Here is a 19,480-nt window from a genome sequence, read left to right on the forward strand (position 1 = left end):
GAAGCATGCCTATAAAGGGAATTAGCTTTGCATGAAAGACTTAATTAAACAATTATTTAGTTAATAATTTACAAGTTGAGTTTCTGACATAGAGTTTTCTGAAGGGCTGCTGGCAATTGTCTGTTAATAAGACATAAAGAAAAAACCCTAAGGCTTTATTTTTATGTTTATATTTTATTATTTTTACATTTTATTATTTTAATATTTTAATTTAATGTATTTAAAGAAGAAAACCACAGGGCCCTACTTTTACTCTACCCAGAGGAGCTAGAAATGCTACCCAGGCAGGTTTTCAGATACTTCTGCCTTGTTCCCCCTCATCACTAGCACAAGCTCTTTAAGAAACTTAGGCAAAACCATTCATGGGAGGGAGCCCCAGCCAGAGAACACGTTTTAGAAATCCCTTTTGATCCTCCCTGCCTGTAACAGGAGGGGCAAGCAGTCCCTTGCACATTAATCCCTGCCACAGGGACACAGCATTTTGTTGCAGACATCTGGGACCGCAACCAAGAAACCTACTTCTTGGGCATAGAGTGTCCTTTGTCTTCCTGCACTGCCAGGATTGTGGGAAAGCCAGAGCTCTTGCTTTTGGCATTTAGGGTTTTTTTAAGGTTCATTGTCTAACAAGCCATGAGATCCTGTGCAGAGGCTTAGGATCCTCTATTTATCTTGGATCCTGAAGTTTGTTACAGTAGAAAATTAAGAGATTTTCAAAGTACTAGAAAGGGTATGTTGTCTGTGTTGGTTGCTTTCTCCAGAAAAATGGCCAAACATGTACGCCAAGTACAAAATAAAGCCCTGCATGCATTATACCAACTTAGGAAATCAGCTGCTCAGCAGGAACAAAATCTGTCTGCACATAGCAAGGAAAACAAAATAATCATGATACAGCATACTGAGAAAACTGAGATGCCTCACAGACTCGTTGCTGTAATTCTCTCCTGCCATTTCATTTACTCCCTATCCCCATCTTATTTATTAACTTTATTCTAAATTTAGGCTGCAAGCTTTTTGTTGCAAAAACTGTGTCGTTGTGTACATGGCAAATGTCGGGCAGACACTGTACACCCAGGCACATCTTTGGGGAATATTCTGTTCCAAACCCAAATCATCTGGTAAATCCAAAGCCTTAAAACGGTAATTACCCTCCTTTGCTCTGGTAGAATTATTTTCCCATGTTCCTCAAAGTGCAGCTGGCTGTCTTGGTCTTCGACAATGAGAAGTGGTATACTGCTTCTTCATTACATAGATTGGTTAGGCATCCTTTACCCAGTCTAGTTGTTTTGAAACAGATATGTTAAGCTGTTCAGGTTTGCATATTGCTGATGTAAAATTAATTCTGATACTGATTTGTCTTCAACTCCTTGTTGAGCTGAATAGTCCATTAAGTAAGCCACCATAACAGAATTAGCCTTTCTCTAAAAAAAACCTCATTAGGATTCTTTGCTTGTAGCTTAAGGACTTTCCTGCTCCAAAGGAAACTTTCTCTTATTCAAGCCAAGGCCAGTTACCAAAGATTGTTGCTTTGCCAGAGAAAGTTATTTATTCACTCAGGCTATTAGAAGGAGGCAGAATTTTTATCTACTCTTTCATTTTTGACTTATTTCCTTTTCGGTTATTCCCTCACAGTCATACAGTCTTGTCACATCATCGCTGACAGGAATTATGCTCCCTCCCAGGTCATACTGTCATTTTAAATCTGATTCTTAGGGCAAAGGAAAAATTAGGTCAATAATTGCTACCATTTTCTTGGGAACTGACAGGCCACATCTGAGGTCTCCCAAGAGAAATCTTCTTTAATTACAAGTTAAGCTGATGTTCCCCTGTCTAGCACGTAGAATTGAGCAGGATTACTTTTAAAAGGATTGCACTGATCTGCTTTGGTGACAGTTTCATTTTGAAATTCTGATAACAAGCAAGATGATGTATTATAGAGATACGGTTCTCAGGAGTGCAAATGACTGACACACGTTGCAAATTGGGCCACAGCAGCAACCCTTCTTTTCTGCTCTTCTTTTAAGGACAAAAGAGTTCTATTTTGAGCAGTGTGATCACTATGTGGTATTTTGGTGATTACTCAATATGATTGTAAAGAACAGAGCAAAAAAATTTGGAAATTTTAGAATCCTGAAAGCAGTGATTCCAGAAAGGGAATTTTTCATCCTGGAGACAATGTGACAGTCAGCCTCTTACAGGATAAAAGAATGAAAATATGTGTAATAGGCCAAATGCTTTCAAGTACTTGAATTATGAATATATTTTGGGTAGCCAAGTAAATAGTAATGGGTTCTTAAATCACTTTTATTCTAACCCCTGCAATTGTAGTGCAGAAACCTTCCTATTTCCTTTTCCTTGCACTTAAAAAAACCCAGGAACAACAAACCAAAGAGCTGGTTAATTTTGCAAAAGCAATTTATCTCACCATATATGATCTGACAGTAGCATGGTCAAGCCTTATTTTATGTGAGAAACTAATGTTTTCTCTGACTCCTAGCACATTGCATAGTCTAAAAGCAAAGACTGAAGTCTGAAATAGCTTACAGACTTACAGTGTGTTTGTTAAAGTTGTTCTGTCTCTTACTGCTTACTCACCTTTGGTGTCGATGGTGCTTCAATCTGATTTGAGTCCTGACAGAAGCATTAAAGCAGATATTCCTCCACCTAGGTCCTTATTCCCATGCGTGGGATAAATGTGTGTAGCACTGAGCAGGACTGCAAAACCAAGTGGAAAAGAAACCTCTTGTCAAACAAACTAAAAATCCTGAGGCATAAGGAACCTAAATATTAGTGCCATTTCTCCAGAAGTGGAAAGCCTGAAGTATGTTGGCTTTAGTAGGCCACCATTTCTCTTAATGCTCTCTGCGTATAGTACTCTGAGAGCCATAAGATGTCTAAGCAGGGGCTTGTTAAGAGGGCTGTGTTCTCCAACTCTTACGTAGGCCAACCAAACTCACACTCCAGAAGTGGATGTGGAAGTTTTTCAACCTCAAGGTCATCTACCTCCCTTTCACCAGAAGGAAAGCACTTTATTTAAAATACTGAAGATAACACAGGAACAGATAATGAAGGATGGGGTTGGCTTTCTGCCACCAGCTGTTTGAGCTGAAAATGTGCCAGATCCCTTCTGTCTTTACTCTTCTCTGTGCAAACACCTAGGTCTGCCCATGGGAGCTGTTGGTTTGAGACTGTCTGCTGTTTCTCCACCCTGGGCAATGAGGAGGGATGTTTCCCAGGCTCACAATTTCTATTGCTTTAACGTTCCAGTCTGGTCTGGGGGTGAAACCCATGCAAAAAGTACTGTCAGCACAAGTGGAACTGGAAAAAGTTGACATTATTCACCAGAGGTATATGGAGACCACAAGGAAGCTTGGTTTAGGTACACATTTGCCAAGAGACCTGTTTATAGCTTCCCAGAGAATGGAGGTATATTATCAAGAGGAAAGATTGCTGCTGAACTGTTGCAATTGCCTCCAGCAAGGCAGAGACCATTTTAAATGAGAATACAAACTGAGAGCCCACTGACAGACTAGACAGGGAGCAGGTGTGAACAGCAATATCACAGGAACACCTAGCACGCTGGCTGCTGCTTTTACATGGGTACCACTTTCTTACCTTGGGTCTGTTTGCAAGAACAGCTTGTGTAGGTACCCTGCTCCAGACACAGCCACTGGCTATAAGCTGCAAGCAGGGGGAGGCAGACAGCTTAGGTACCACCCTCCAGAAAGGGAGCTTCTGTACCCTCTGCAAGCCCACCTGCATGCATAGGGCAGGCAGCCAGGTACCCGGGTCTTGTGCCTTGCATAGAGAGCTTGGATGTCTCACCTGGGACCATGGAGCTCATCAAGACACCTTAGCATCGTGCTCCACAACACTACATGCCAGACCTCTTTGCAGATTTAGCTCTTCCTTGCAAGATATGTTTGAGTAGAGAGAATATAGAACTTAAAATCAAGATACAAGGATGCTGGGGATGGACTCTTCATCAGCGACTGTAGTGACAGGACAAGGGCTAATGGGTTAAAACTTAAACAGGGGAAGTTTAGATTGGATATAAGGAAGAAATTCTTTACTGTTAAGGTGGTGAGGCACTGGAATGGGTTGCCCAGGGAGGTTGTGAATGCTCCATCCCTGGCGGTGTTCAAGGCCAGGTTGGACAGAGCCTTGGGTGACATGGTTTAGTGTGAGGTGTCCCTGCCCATAGCAGGGGGGTTGGAACTAGATAATCTTAAGGTCCTTTCCAACCCTAACTATTCTATGATTCTATGATTCTATGAAATTGAATCAATTCAGTTTGCCTGTGTAAACTGCATCTTCTAGCACACTCCTGGTGACAGGCAAATCGGCCTAAGCTTTATGCTTGGTGCAGATAATGCTGGCAGCCTACCACTTTCCTGTGGGTATTGCTAAACCACATCATCAATTTCTCCAAACATCAATTAAGTAAGAGAACCTTTAGACATAAGTCCTTTCTGTTCAAAGTTACATGAACACAGTACAGAGGAGAAACTATATATTCCCGGGGAAAATAAATCAATTTTTCAAAGTCAAGCCACCTAGACAGGTCAAATGCAGTAACTACTGAAGATAAAACCTCTGGCTACATTTAGTTGTGCTTTGCTTTACCAGATTTTACATCCTTCTATTAATTTTTCACATCAGAAATTACAAACTGGTCTTCTTATTGAGGAATCCACTGAAAACTCAGCATTTTCTTGCAGATAGTACAACCTGAGCAGCTATTAAAACAAAAAACTGTGAGTCGTCCTTTCCTTTCCTTTGCAGCTACCATCCTCTTACCTTTTTCACCCTCATTAACACCATCATCAACTCAGCTTTCTTGGCACTGACTAAATCAGCACAGGAGAAGATGTTCAGCACTTCTGGCTGTAATCACTGTTCAAACAGCTGTTCTCAATCCCCTCTAGAGAAAACCAGCCTATTTGATGAATCAGCTCCCCCACCAACTTATTTTGTCACGTAACAGGCAGGGCTGCAAGCTACTAGCCTCATGTAGGATGCTAACATGCATTTGGTATTTCCAAATGCATGCAAAAATAAACCTTAGCTGTTAATATATTGCCCTTTTTGTCACGAAGTGCTGAATTTGGTAATATCGACCGGAAAATATCTGGGCATTTGTATATATGTATACATATATTTGTATATTTGTGTATAAGCTTTAGCTGTAGAATGGGGCATATATGGCAAAGTATGAGAAAATAATGGCAATAAAATATAATCTGGTTCAAAAACACTGAAAATCAGATAAATTTTTAGACTGGACATGTCTCTTACTGAATTCTTTTAGAAATAATGTTTCTTAACTATAAGCAGTGTTCTTCTTCGTTACCTTCAAAGCGGGTCTTGAAGTCTTTTAAATAATTTACTGACAACAATAACAAAATCTTTCTTTCCTGGAGTGCTTACAGTTCATTGCAAAAGCCTTTAGAAGAAAAGAAATAAGAAAGAAACGTAGGAAGACCATTCGTTTTTTATTTTCTGTGCTAAAGCTGGGACAGCCCTCTTGCTTTTGCTCCACTATATCATGTTTTTCAGAGATTTTTGCATTAAATTCAAAAGTATTGCACAACTTGCTTTTCCAAATATATAGCTCTCTCTATTCTTGGAATTCTTAAAGAATAACTTTAGATGGAGTCATCAGTAGTTCTTTTTACTAGCTATTCATGGCTATTTTCCTCAGAACAGGAGTTTTACCAAGCATTGTTCACATATGGGCACCTCCCTGGACCTGAACCCTTGCTGCACTACTGCTTGGCTTCGATCACTTCTGTCACATCAGATTACATGCCTTTGTAGCACAGATCCAGTTACAGAATTATGCTGGCTTTGCAATGCTGCTTGTTGGGAAGGAATCAGGCAGTGAGATTTCTACAGTAGCAAAAACATCCCACACGAATGTATCTTACATTGGCAAAAGAGCCCTTTAGCCAGCCCAGTTTACCACAGTCAGGGGACTGTGCCTCTACTAGGAGCTCTGGCAACATAGCTGTGCTGATTAAAGCTTTGTAATGTAGCTAGCACCTAATTTTGGTCAGCTATCAGCACCAGAGGTTCAGGCAACAAAATTAGTTTCTTTAAACATGCTGATAAATTCAGACTAATTCCAATACTGCCCAGTCACTGGCTGTTTACGGAGCAGAAATTTTCAGGGAATTGAGGAAATGTTGCCATCTAAATAATAAAAATCACCATATCATTAATATATGTATTTTCTACCATGGCTGTTTTAAATATCACATTTGCTTCCAGGAAGTGTATCAGGAAGCTGGGTCTAGCACTCATTTCTGGCTTTTTTGTTTGAATCCTGAAATAAGATCTCCTTTTATAGAGAGTATTATAATTTCTGTAAAGCTGTGTAAGAACAAGCAGATTATCTGGGATTTTTGAGATACTGAATGACATTCAAGGCTTTTGCATGAAAAACAAAACAAAACAAAAAGCCAGTACCAATACAGAAGGTTTTCAGATAGCATCAGTGAGACAGAATGCAATTTACTCATCTATAGACAGTTTATTTCAGAAAGCCATTTAAATTCTGCATAATCAAACAAAAAGCCTCAAAATTTTTGCATAGCTTATACTTCTTTTACTAAAACTATTAGGAAACCAGTGGACATTGGTCTCTTAGTGAAGACAAACACTAACAAAGACAAATAAGTATAGAAGTGGGCTTTTTCCCATACCTGCTGACTTCCATATAGTATTTTAAGTGCAATCAGCATGAAAACAGTAATTCACGTATGTGTACTGTGCTACTTAATTCACTTCAATTTCTGTTGCAAAAATGTTGAAACACATTAGAGATCTCTGTTATTTTATGCTCCCTCCCCTCTTTCCATTTGATTTGCTCAGATAACCTGATGCCTTTTTCATAGCTGTAGGTAAATAGATCTTCCACAAATCTGTCCAAAATCCTGCCCAAATGCTGGCTTGCCCATACCCAGAGCAATGTCCTCTACAGCAGAAGGAAAAACATGAAATACACATTAATCTTTAGCCTTTTAACTCAAACACATTCATTGATAAAGGCCATTACAGTGATTTGCCAGAGAGAAGTGAGTTTGAGCATGTGTTTTTGTTCAAGCTGGTTTAATTTGCTTTTCTTCAGAAATAAACCAGATCATGTTCAGCAAGACATTTGCATCTAATCTGCCCAGAGGCACAATTAAGGACATGTTTTAAACCCCAGAAATTCGGTGTGGTCTCTGGTAGCAGTGTTGACAGGAAGATGACAAGACTAGTCACTTAAAATGACCTACCTTTTTTACAGTAATAGTGTTAGGTATATAAACAAACGTATTTTTTTTAACAACCCTGTAAATCTGTATCTGATAAATCTCTATTTTTGGCCCTGTAAACAAAGATATGCTGTAAAAAAACTAAAAGGGAGGCAAATTCTTAAGAAGCGTATTTATTTCTTCTGTTGCACGCCTAGAAAAATTTCTACTCTCAAATCAGTGAAAGCAAACCAGGCACTGAATTTATGTAGTACTAATTAAGATAGATAGAACAGAGTGGAGTTGGGAGCTGCTACAAGTCCCCACTCTGTCATTTAAGCACATTCACAGGTAGGTAGATTTCACTTTAGACCAGCTCATCTGATCAGCATTCTGTCTGCTGATCCTAGCCAGGTCTAACAGGTCAACTGTCACAAGCTGGATCAGTGATAACAGTAACCTACACAAAAAATAATCTTGGTATATTTTGCAGATGACACCAAATTGGGTGGGAGTGTTGATCTTCTTGAAGGTAGGAAGGTTCTACAGAGGGGTATCAACAGGCTGAATCAGTGGGCTGAGGCCAACTGCATGAGGTTCAGAAGGCTCAGTGAAGGACCCTACACTTGGCTCACCACAACCCCATGTAACACTACAGGCTTGGGGAAGAGTGACTGGAAAGCTGCTTGGTGGAAAAGGGCCTTGGGGTGCTGGTTGACAGAGCTGAACATGAGCAGCTCATGCCCACGCAGCAAAGAAGGCCAGCAGCATCCTGGCCTGTATCCTGTGCTGAGTTCTGGGGCCCTCAGTACGAGACAGACATTGAGGTGCTGGAGCAGGTCCAGAGAAGGGCAACAAATGAAGTCTGATAAGGAATGGCTGAGGAACTGGGGGGTTTAGTCTGGAAAAAAGAAGGCTGTAAGGGGACCTTAGCACTCTCTACAACTGCCTGAAAGGAGGATTAAGAGAGGAGGTGGCTGGTCTCTTCTCCCAAGTGGCAAGTGATAAGAGGTAATGGCGGCCTCAAGCTGCACCAGGGGAGGTTTAGATTGGAAATAAGGAAAAACTTCTTCACTGAGTAGGTAATCAGGCATTGGAACAGGCTGCCCAGGGAAGTGGTGGAACACCTGTCCCAGGAGGTGTTTAAAAAATGTGTAAACATGGTGCTGAGGGACATGGTTTAGTGGCGAATTTGGCAGTGCTAGGTTTACAGTTGGACCTGATGATCTAAAAGGTCTTTCCCAACCTAAATGATTCTTTGATTCTATGATTATATTAGTTCTTTAAGTATTTATTCTGCTTTTTCTCCTTAATTATTCTGCAATTCTAATTCTTCCATCTGTTAGAAGAATTCAAACCCTAATTGCCATTTCGATGCAGCTGAAGTAGATTTGTCTGCAGTATTTTAATATAAAAGGAATATACATGGTTTATTACTTTGTTCTTGATATGTAAAATTTATTTATATAAGCATGAAAGCAAGTAGCTTTGTATGCTCATTCCTACAAGTCACATGAATCCATACGTGTGTCTTTTCCAAAGCAATCTGTTAAGTCTCACCACAAAACCAGCAAGCACAGGGGTAGCCATTTCAAATTAATGCAGCAGGTGGGCATATCACAGACCAACAGCAGTCTGGCATTCCCCAGATGGCAGTACCATCGTCATGAAATAATAGCAGAAAAACTGCATAGCTCCAGGATGCAAAAATGGAAGCAGATCTTTTGCACAGGTCCCACATCTGGAAATGGAGCCACCTCCTATGACAGAGTCATCCTTAGGCTGCTGAGGAAACTGTCTCATATACAGAAAATACCTTTCATCAGGGGCAGTAGTCAGGACCCTTTCCAAAAAGCTATTTTAGTTTCCTCAGTGCTGCAAAGTATGAAAAATCTTTTGGTACCATGAATATCATGTTTTATTCTCTCCTTTTTCAGAGCAACTCCTTTGTTTTTTGTTAAATAGCTCTCTTTATATCTACTTTTAGGTTTGGGCTTGGTTTTTTGCCTTTTTTTTAAGAGAAGATGAACACTGCACCATCTTGCAGAGACAGATCTTTACAGCCTAAGATGCTGCAAAACCTCTTGCTGCCATGTATTCACACAAAATGTGTCCACTTTGAACATCCTAAGGACCAAAAAGTAGGAGGAGAAGAAGCGCAGTGGGTTTGGGAGCGCTAGGAGCTTCTCTCTGTGCAGACCACAACCCAGCCTCACCTGGGGAATGCAGACATCAGGGCTGGAGCTGCCAGGGTTCAAATGTGGTTACTCATGAAGCAGATCTGCTAATGGTGACTGCAGCCCAGGCTGATGTTGAGATATCTGTCATTCAGAGGCACACACAGTCCTTGGCAGCTCTTGTGCTGTGGAAATGCTCAGTGTCACTCTTTCTTCTCAGCTTGGCTGTATTTGCTCAGTGCTGAAATTGATTCATCAAGCACAGGAGGGCATTGTAGAAAGGAGCAGAGGAAGAACCTGGCTGACCTCAGGCTTGTGGCAAAGAGTTGTTCAGGCACCAGCATGCAGGAAGCCACTGCCCAGAACTGGAGTCTGCGAAGAAATATTTTGGTGAGGCCACCACATTCGACTGAGGGAAGGACTCTGCTGATCATGGCTTGTCTCCCAACTCAGTCACAAACACAAAGTTGCTAAGCCTGCCAGCTTACCAGCTTTGTTGACTTAGACCTCAAAACACAATGTTTCTGTAATGTAACCCTCTTCTTCCTCCCTCCCTCCTTACATGGCCTGAACTTCATTACTGGAGGTCTGGGTTCAATTGCAGACTTTATTTTAAGAGCTCAGTGCCTGATGTAGAGAAATCTCAGTTGGCTCACCCCAAAGGTTTCCTTCTTTAATAGTAAAGCATTGAGATACTCAGCTGATGCGCTGTCACTGGGCTGGTTGCAACCAGGCAGCTTTGAAGTATCCATACATCCATAACATCCATAACAGATGCGTTTGCTGTGATACTAGTTCTTACTCATTTGCAAAACCTCAGTTTCCCTTCCTCAAGAGTTCTGGTTTGGATAATTTCCAGTAACAAGGCCTCTATTGTTACCTAGACCACAATCTGCTCTAAATTAATTTTTAAAGAGATTTGGGTTTTTTCAGTAGATGATGATGTTGTGTACTTTGGAAATACTGAAGCATGACACGCTCTTTGTTAGATTGTTTTAATTGTATTCTCTATGTGAGCTAAGAGATAACATCTTTGTCACATAGCCTGCTTTTATTTTTTAGGAGAGCCTGAAAGCTTTTGACCGGGAAGTAAATGAGTTTGTGGACTATATGTTTGGGCCTCGAGGTAAGATGCTCCACCTATAGCCCTTCTAGGAAATAATACCTATCCAGATTACCACTCAAAAATATTCCAATAAATAGAAGCAGTCAAAATCTTCACTGAGAGATTATTTAAATAGAAAAATGTGGACAAGGCAGAATCACACTATTTACAGGAACACACCATTATTTTGAGAAATCTATGAATGCACTGCATTTATAGCAAGCCAATAGATTTTTGTTTTGACTTTTTGATCTATTACCTGTAATAGAAATTAAAACCACTCACAGATTATACTGAAGGTGAAAGGAGAAATTAGGCTGATTTTTTTCTTTTTTTTTAACTTAGAAATCACTAGATTTGGGAGTCCTTTGTTCTTAAGAATGTCAAAGAATTTCAGTTTTGCATACTAATGTAGATAAAAAAAGGGAAAGCCTGGATTTTTCTGAAAATGGAAGATCTGTTTTGGGACTGATTCTCATTCATAACCCAGTTACTATTTGGCCCAGTTATCTGTCTTTGAAAAACCAATCACATGGTTTATATTTTAGGTAATAACTCCTGAAATACTGCTATACGGTGCCAGTACCCAGGAACTACACTGGGTTTAGTCATTACCAGACGTGGCCGAGAGCAGGAGAAGAGATAGAAAGCCACACACCAGTTCTCGGAGGCAATCTCTGCTTTCATTGGTGGTAGCAGGCTAACACCAGGTGCAGTATGGCAGTAGTAGAATAAGGGGTGTATTACCAAAGATCTGAATTTCATTTATATATAGGCATATTTTATGCCTTTGCTCACTGGTCTCAGCTGGACTTTGTACATAAATATTCTTCAGTGTTTGCTTTTGAACTAGCAGACCAAGTCCTTTGGATCAGGGAACAGAAACTGCATCTCTCAATAAGAAGCAGTCTAATATTTTGTTGTTGGTCCACATTATTCTGGACAGGAGATTATTGAGGCTCAAGGCAAAATGAGAGTGAAATAATGTTCTGTAGGAGAGCATTTTTCCAGGGTCGCCATCATCTGCAGAGTATTGTTTGGTGTTATGCAAAATTAAGGAATATTGAATTGCAGGAGCTAAATCTAGCTAATTGGTTGCTTGTTTTACCTGAAAGAAGCAGAACATCAGTAATAGACACATTTTAATAAAGTGATGATAAAGTAATATGTACCCCTCAAATGAGTATGAACAGTAGCAAGGTATTGGCACAAAACCATTTACCCTCTGCACCTAGAAAGATCTGAATCTACTCAGACACCAACTGGCCAAAGCTACAGAAACCTGAATCAAAATGTTTTTAAACCTCACTGATAAATGCACCATTCCTTTAAAGAGCCTGGGAGGCCTGCCACTCATTTCAAAGGAGCCAAGATTTCACCCCAAGGGTCTGGCACATCGTGGCCAATGGCTGTGAATGAACTTCTTCATTGAGCAATATGCTTCTTCCCCTGCTGTAGTCCAGCGCTTTCCCACTTTGGCTTTATTCACTGCCTTGGTCTCAAGTTCAGATGCTGTATGGGTCCAATATTGTAAAAATAATCTTTTCTTCTATTGACAGTGTACCTTTACAGTAATTCAAATATGGAGATCAAACTGTCAGTCAACAGAAATGCTTGTGATCTCTCCTTCTTCTAATAACGTTTTTGAAATACATACCCTTTCCTCTCTATTCCTGCTTTGTAATAGATGGTTGTGTTGTCATTGCTGCTTTAAATTCTGCACCTCTCTTAGAGGTTTTTGGTAGTCCAAAAGGGAAAGTCAAGAACAGGAGTGTATTGCACTTCATGGTAACAGGTGTGGCTGGAGGTATTTCCTGCAAAAGGGCTAACATCCCAGGTGGAGCCCAAATTCAACAGATGGGCACTACTGCAATAGAAGCATGGTGGGAAGTGGAAGGAGACTATAATGAGCAAGACAGCTGATGTTCATAGTGTGGTTCATAAGCAGATTACTCCAATTCACTTAAAATTTCAGTTTACATACATGCATATATTTCCAAGGAAAGAATAGTCAGAAAGAATGCAGTACAGCAAAATTGCACTCAGCCACAGCTTGTTAAATTGCTTGGGCACATTTGGTTTTTTGCATCATCTATTGCCCAGTCCTTTCCAAATTCAACACAGGCAGAAAAATAGTAATTCTTTTTAATTTCACTGTGAATAACTTTTCTTTTGCAATTTTTAACATAATCTTGGTCTTTGTAAAAAATAAGTAATTTAAAATAATTCCTAAGAGCAGAAAGAGCTACTGTGACCTGCACAATAGCTTCTCACTGACTTATTTCTTCCTTTACTCCATAATTCATGACGGATATAAAGTAACCTTTTTGAAAAGCTAGCCATGATGCTCTTTGTTCCTTTCATAGATAAATGTCTGCAGATGGATATTCTGGAATACTAACTCTAAATTTTGCTCCATCTTAAAGAAAAGACAAAAGAAAAAAGGAAAAAAGAAAGGAAAAAAAAAGAAACCACCATTCCTTTCGCTCATGATATCCACTTGTTCATAAGACAACAAAGCGCTGCCTCCAGATTGGCATATGGGATTAGGCTTTGCTCATATACACTGACCTACGTGATCACTGTCAATGGGATTACTCGTGTGAATAAGGCAAGCAGGACTTGACCTTAATATTTCATTTCATAGCCAGGCAAATGGGACAGAAACTGTGAGAAAGCAAGCCCTTGCCTTACCAAAGATCTCTGATAGCCAAAGTAAACATTTGCCATTTGTTTTTCATATTTCATATTTTTGAAAAATACTCCCCTAAGTGTTTTTTAACAAATGTTATAAATATATACCTTCATTTAATTCTGCAAATGAAGAATTAAACTAATATATGAACTAGCAACTTTACATGCATACTTTTATTGACTACTATTTGCAAACTATCTGTTGATCAGATTAAGATATTATTTCATTAAATATAAAATTAAAACATTAAATTACATTTTAAAAAGCATATAGGAATGTTTTCTTTTTATTTTCTCTTTCCTGTTCGAATAACAAGACTTAAATGACCTTAAATTATTAGGGGATTCTATGCAGTTTTCAGCACACATTCTCTGAATTAGTATGCGGTTTTGGGGAGGCAAAAGCAACTGATAGGTTTTGCAGATGGCAGATTCCCTCTCATGCTTTTAGCAGATTTTTTTTTTCCATAATGTGATCTGCCTTGTTTTACCCATACTTTACCATAGCCTTCCTAATTGTATGCATCACGTGTTTCTTTTCAGATCCCAGGGTTAGAGGATGGTTCCTTTTGGACTCTTACCTTCCCACTTTTTTCCTTACTGGAGCATACCTACTGTGCATATGGCTGGGCACCAAGTTCATGAAGGATAGGCCTCCTTTCTCTCTCAGGACTCACCTAATTGTATATAACCTTGGGATTACACTCTTGTCCTTGTACATGCTCATAGAGGTAAGCATTCTTCCATGAAGCATGCCTGAGGAGGGTAAGCAATATACAGTTTTTAGCAGGAATATCTTAGCAACATAGTTTTTCTGGGACATATAACATCAACGGCACATTTAAAATCAAGAAAAGTCCCTTCACAACTGGACTGTGAGTTGTACTGTAGCTTCTCAGCTTAGATCTCAGAATGCTTTAACTGTTCTTTCTGAGCCACAGTCCACATGTGGGGACAGCTTACAGCTGTCCAGGACAGTGTCTACAAGCATGAATTTGAATCTGCAGCAGTCACTCTGCTCAAACATGCCTACATGCACCTCATTCTTCAGCACCCATGAACTGGGTTTTATTCATATGACTGCCTATGGAATGATTTTTCTACGTACAAATGTTCAGGCTTGAATATGAAAAGATTTATAGATGAGACTAAGTACTGATTTATTTATGATATTGACAACTCAATGTTATCTTTCTGCTCTCCAACTAAGAAGCTTTCCTCATATAGTCAGAGAGTAAGAGATGTTAAAAACCTGCCACTTCAGCCAAAAGCAAGCGCTGTGGGACTTGGAAGCTGAATATGGTCACACAGATTACTGCCTAAGTACTTATCAGGAAGAAACATGCTCAGAAATGAGGATCCATCCAGGGCCTGAAGAGAGGTTTGAATCATCTGATGATTTGGCAACAGCGGAGGACGCAAACAGCGCTCCTCAGCAAGAACGTATGTTTTCACCTACCCAGTGGGGAGCAGAAGCCAAAAGTCACTATTTTGATATTATTTGGGAGATTCCCATTCTCAGCCTTGTGACAATTGAGGTGCTTTTTAATATTAAAGTGTTAACATCCATCACTTGTAGCCCTTAAAAGCAAAAATGCAGCACTAAAAGTCAAACCTGGCAAGACATTTTCTGACTTGGCTTAAAAGGTGACCTCAGCCATGAGAAGCCCTGGCTGAAGGATGTACTTGATTTCATGGTGTGACCTGTGGAGGTGTGAGCTGACATTGCTGCTCTGCCTGCACAGCCTCGATGCATTTCTTGCTCCCTGGCTTCCCGGTCACAGCAGCAGCTTCCATGAGAAAAACAAGGACCGACTGTTCTATTGGTCAGACAAGAAACTGCAGAAGCCAAACACGACCCCAAAGGTTTCAAGTTTTAAATTTATTTGAGCTAAACACCAGGTGACTGGTTAAAAGGCTGCAGAGCTTTTTAGGTTTGTGCCTTTGTGCAAAGGACTGATTGTGCTACGCTGAGCATTATCCTGCCAAAGCTCCAGCTGGCTTCAGCAGTTGCTGTGGGTGTCTGAGAGTGCAGGATCAGGCCAGAGCAGAGGAGAAACCAGCACAATTGCTTGAAGGTTTGATGACTCCATACTGATTGTCCTCCAGAATTCAAATTAGCACTTTGATGTTTAAATCCCTATTTTGCTTGAAGGTATACAGATAAGACTTCAGCAGCAGGACTTGGCAAAAAGGATTAACTGAAAACAAAACTACTGCTCCCTTCCCCTTGCAGGCTGGTTCGGCTTGCCACTAGTAAATGAATGAACAGAAAGAATTTTAGTAGGTCTCACTCACGCGAATGAAGCAAACTTGGGTTTTGCCACCTTCACATCCTTGAAGGAATTGTACCTCTGCGCAAGGACTGCCCTGTCCTTCCTGAGACTAACTTTGCTGCAGATGCTTGCTGAGTTGTGTTACTGATCAGATTAGCCCCTTTAGACCTCGATTCTGTAGCGGGAGACTGCTGATTTTTGCCTCCCAGGCTGCAGCTGGGCATGGCTGGCAGTGGCTCAGAGCTCCACATTCTGTATTTGCTGGGAGCCCAGGGGACCTCACAACTGACCGGCACTGCCAACTGGTTTACTGCAGATTTCACTCTCAGCTCTGGACTGCCAGCCAGGCTGGTTTTACACTGTGTAAAACACTTCCATAATAGTGCTTCTGTCTTTTTCCGTAGTCTACTTGCCTGACTCCTATCACAGCCTCTCCTGTGAAGGAGCAGAATGGAAGTTAAGACTTGCAGATGTGCCGGAGGTAGCTTGCACATCCTTGCTTAAGGAAAACAGGCAAATGGGAAAACGGAAATCATCTTCAGTACTGAGTAACATTATGGTGACTCAACATTACAAAATGTCTCATTTCCGAAGCTTCTCTGTGGCCCTTATTCCCTCTGTCTTTTATAGACTGTGAGCTCTTTAAGGCACAGGTTACCTATATTTAGAGCATTCTGCATGCTGGTTTCTTACATCAACACAGCTGATCCCTCCAGTGAGTATGATTCCAGATTAATTCGTGGTTAGAGACATCTGTAACAGTTGTCTTATTCCATCGTCTTCCCAGTGCATCTGAACCCCTCTGGTCTCTGTAAGAGAGATTTATCACTTAATAATAAGCTCTGCAATAGATATGAACCACCAAAAAGATAGAATCATAGAATAGTTAGGGTTGGAAAGGACCTTGAGATCATCTAGTTCCAACCCCCCTGCCATGGGCAGGGACACCCCACACAAATACCCAAAGATACCCAAACAGTTGTTATAATTGTTCTCACCTATTCTTGGTTTTGTTTGTAAGGTTATTATAAAACACATTTTTTCTTGTGATAGGTCCAGAATGGAGTGGGGGCTTCTTAGACATTTAAAAGAAAAAAATGCCTCTTTCAAAACAAAAAAATACCTCACTCAAAAGAAAGGGTGTATCTCCAAATGCAGTCTGTCCTGTGTTATGGCTTGAAATGAGAAACATGGTAAACCAGCTGATGGGGGTACCGATGCTGCAATTTTTTATCCCCTCACTTTCATCTTCTGACCTAGCTTAGCTGTCACATGACTACAGTTGATTTGTACAACCTCAAGGCAAGAAGACAAAGGTTATAGCAAGGAGTCATAACAAACAGCCCATTTTTAAATCTGGAAGGGCAGAATCCTCTTTTGAGCCAGAACTCCATGCACTGCTCCATGTGCATGGAGTATCTGGGAGCCAATTTTAGCTCCATGAGCTCTGAGGTCAACCAATCCCTAAAGGAGGAACAGCTCCAGGACAACTAAGATGTGCCATTAGCATAGGGTCAGATACAAAGGACAAGGTCTAAAGCAAAACAGCTCTGCCCAGCTGCCCTCATCCTACTGAGATGCCTCAGAATTTTTGTGTCAAGTTCAGTGCCTTTGAAGGCCTCCCAGAAGAGTAGTTTATTAGATTTTAATTTAGAATTCTGAGTCAGGCAAATAGATTTTCTTGAAGTCATCAAAAGTGCTTACCTCTCCCCATTGAATACGATGGAGAAGTGGGGCACTTGGTTTTGGAGTGCGTCTTTATGTACATGAAGCTTAGATGCAAGTCCTGTGCTTAAATTAGGCAGGCTGCATGTGCAGTGCTGAAGGATCAGAAGACAGTTCCTGCCACCCTTGTACTACAGGAGAAACTTGCATCAGAAGTTTGTTACTGGTTGTGTACTCTTCTATACCATTAAGTGTTCATGGACCCAGATCAAGTCTACTGATCCAACAATTTCTAGTAACATTGCCAAAAATCTGCATAACGAAAAACAAGCACCACCTTTTTATTTCAACAAAAATAAAACTTATAGTAATTTCACTGGATAAAAATACGCCTTTCCTCTACACAAATATCTTCCTAGAATCCTAAAAATACTGACTATGAGCAGAAAACCAGCTGACTGTGAAAAGCAATCAGGTCTTTGCATATTTTACAATTATTTCCTATGCAAGCTAACTCACAAACCACACTCCAGGGATGCAGTCTGAGGCACCAGAGACCAAGATAAGTTCACCGCAGGTTAAAACTTTTGCAATTCCAATGATAAATTAAAACTGGAAATAAAGGAGGCCAGTGCTGATCTCTGAATTGTGAAATTACTCAGGTGAGGCTACTCTCTCTCATTAATAGGAAAAGACATAATCTCTGCCCTAGTCTTAGGCTGCTTTCCTCAGCAGTAAGTATCACCTCTGCCCTATTTAAATTAAATCTCAGCTAGTCATCAAGGTTTTCACCCAAGTCCTTTTGTCTATCAGGCACTGAGAAAACCAGGACACTGGCATCATCTGAGTCAGATTAAAAAGGAGATTTAGAGATATGTGCCATTGATGTCTCAAGTTGCCTGTATCCCCAGGTAGCTTCACATATTTACTACACCTATAGGATCTTTAAGCAAGCAACTACATCCACATGGGGAAGCAGGACTTGCATGTGAGTACCCCATGATTCAAGGCAAAAGGGAAAAAGCAGAACCGAACAAGTATTGCAAGCCCACGAGATTTTTAGTGAAGCCAGAAGGAAAGACTTTTTCCTTACAGGATATTTAACAAAAAATACCTTCACTTTACCAGTTTATGGGAGCTGAAAATTCATCCCATAGTAAGTCCAATTTCTGAATTATAGTCATGATTTGTGAATCCATAGTTACCAAGACAATGTGAGGCTTTTCAGGAGTACCAGAATTACCTTTTCTGTATCCTCTGACAGCAGGGTAAGGTCAGAAGCACAATATGTCACAACCATTTTTAACCCTACACATTGCGACTGGGATTACATCTCACAAATTACTAGAAAGCCCAGTATAATACCTGGATTTAGAATAATAGTGGGCAAAAAAAAAAAAAAAGGAACAAACAAAAAAATAGGAGCACTTAAATTCAGTTTTATTCCATTATTATAATGGTTGGCATCAGAAAGATTTGCTTCCTAGCTGCACAAGTGTTAAAAAGATAGAGCTTTAGTAATGGAAGGTCTAAGTAAGGTTTTAATAGTACAGGTGATGAGGAAAGATAAAAAAGACATAGATCCCAGCTGATTTGAACTGTCATGGAATTTTACTGAATTTTACTATAGAAATTCAACTTCAACATAATGATGTTTGTTTTTAAGATTGTAATAAATGCTTATTTACTGCTTCATTAATTGTTCAGAAAATAGAAAACGTAAAATTAGCAGAGAAGTAAGGAATTATACTAGATCCGTAAGAACTGGTGCTTGAGGTGAAGGTTTCCTTTGAAGTAATTCTATAATTAGGACAGAAAGACTGCCTTAAACGTAGGGGAGTAAGACAAAGAGAACAAGATGAGAAACCAGAAGAGATCATGTGCACCTTTCTACCTTTTGGAAGAAGGGAAAAGTGAGGAAAAAAACCTAGACAGCAAAAGGTTACTGAGTGCAAAGTGGTGAAATGTAAAGACAAAAGCAAACATCACTTTTGAGCAAGTAGTAACCTTAAATAGCATTAAATTCCCAGATGTTCCTCTATCTTAATCAAATAATTTGTTTGGAGAGCTGAGGAGCTGACTTTGCTGTCCCTGCCTGCATTTATTCTAGCTGGACATGTCCTTACTTCTCAGTTTTCATCCTTTGAGTATCATCATCAAACTTGCTAATGGTGCATTCAACTCCTGTGTCCAGATCACTGATAAATATATTAAACAGCACTAGCCCTAGAACTGAACCCAGAGGAACACCACTAGTGACCAGTCACCAGCCAGATGGTGGTGCCTTATCCTCTTTCTCCTGCCCTGGGACAATGGGGAATACCT

The 19,480-nt window shown here is 40.2% G+C and overlaps 1 protein-coding gene across 1 annotated transcript in view; it reads left to right on the forward strand.

Moving 5' to 3' along the window:
- Positions 1-19,480, forward strand: part of ELOVL2 (ELOVL fatty acid elongase 2) — a gene marked incomplete at its 5' end in the record, with an annotated part of 39,622 nt that overhangs the window by 11,667 nt on the left and 8,475 nt on the right. Inside the window, 2 exons of the mRNA XM_080609669.1 lie at positions 10,478-10,541; positions 13,758-13,945. Coding sequence (XP_080465795.1) covers positions 10,478-10,541; positions 13,758-13,945 — 252 coding nt within the window. The remainder of the gene's footprint in view (positions 1-10,477; positions 10,542-13,757; positions 13,946-19,480) is intronic.

This window comes from Psittacula echo, assembly GCF_963264785.1.
Source record: "Psittacula echo genome assembly, chromosome: 2".
In the NCBI taxonomy this organism is placed as follows: Eukaryota; Metazoa; Chordata; class Aves; order Psittaciformes; family Psittacidae; genus Psittacula; species Psittacula echo.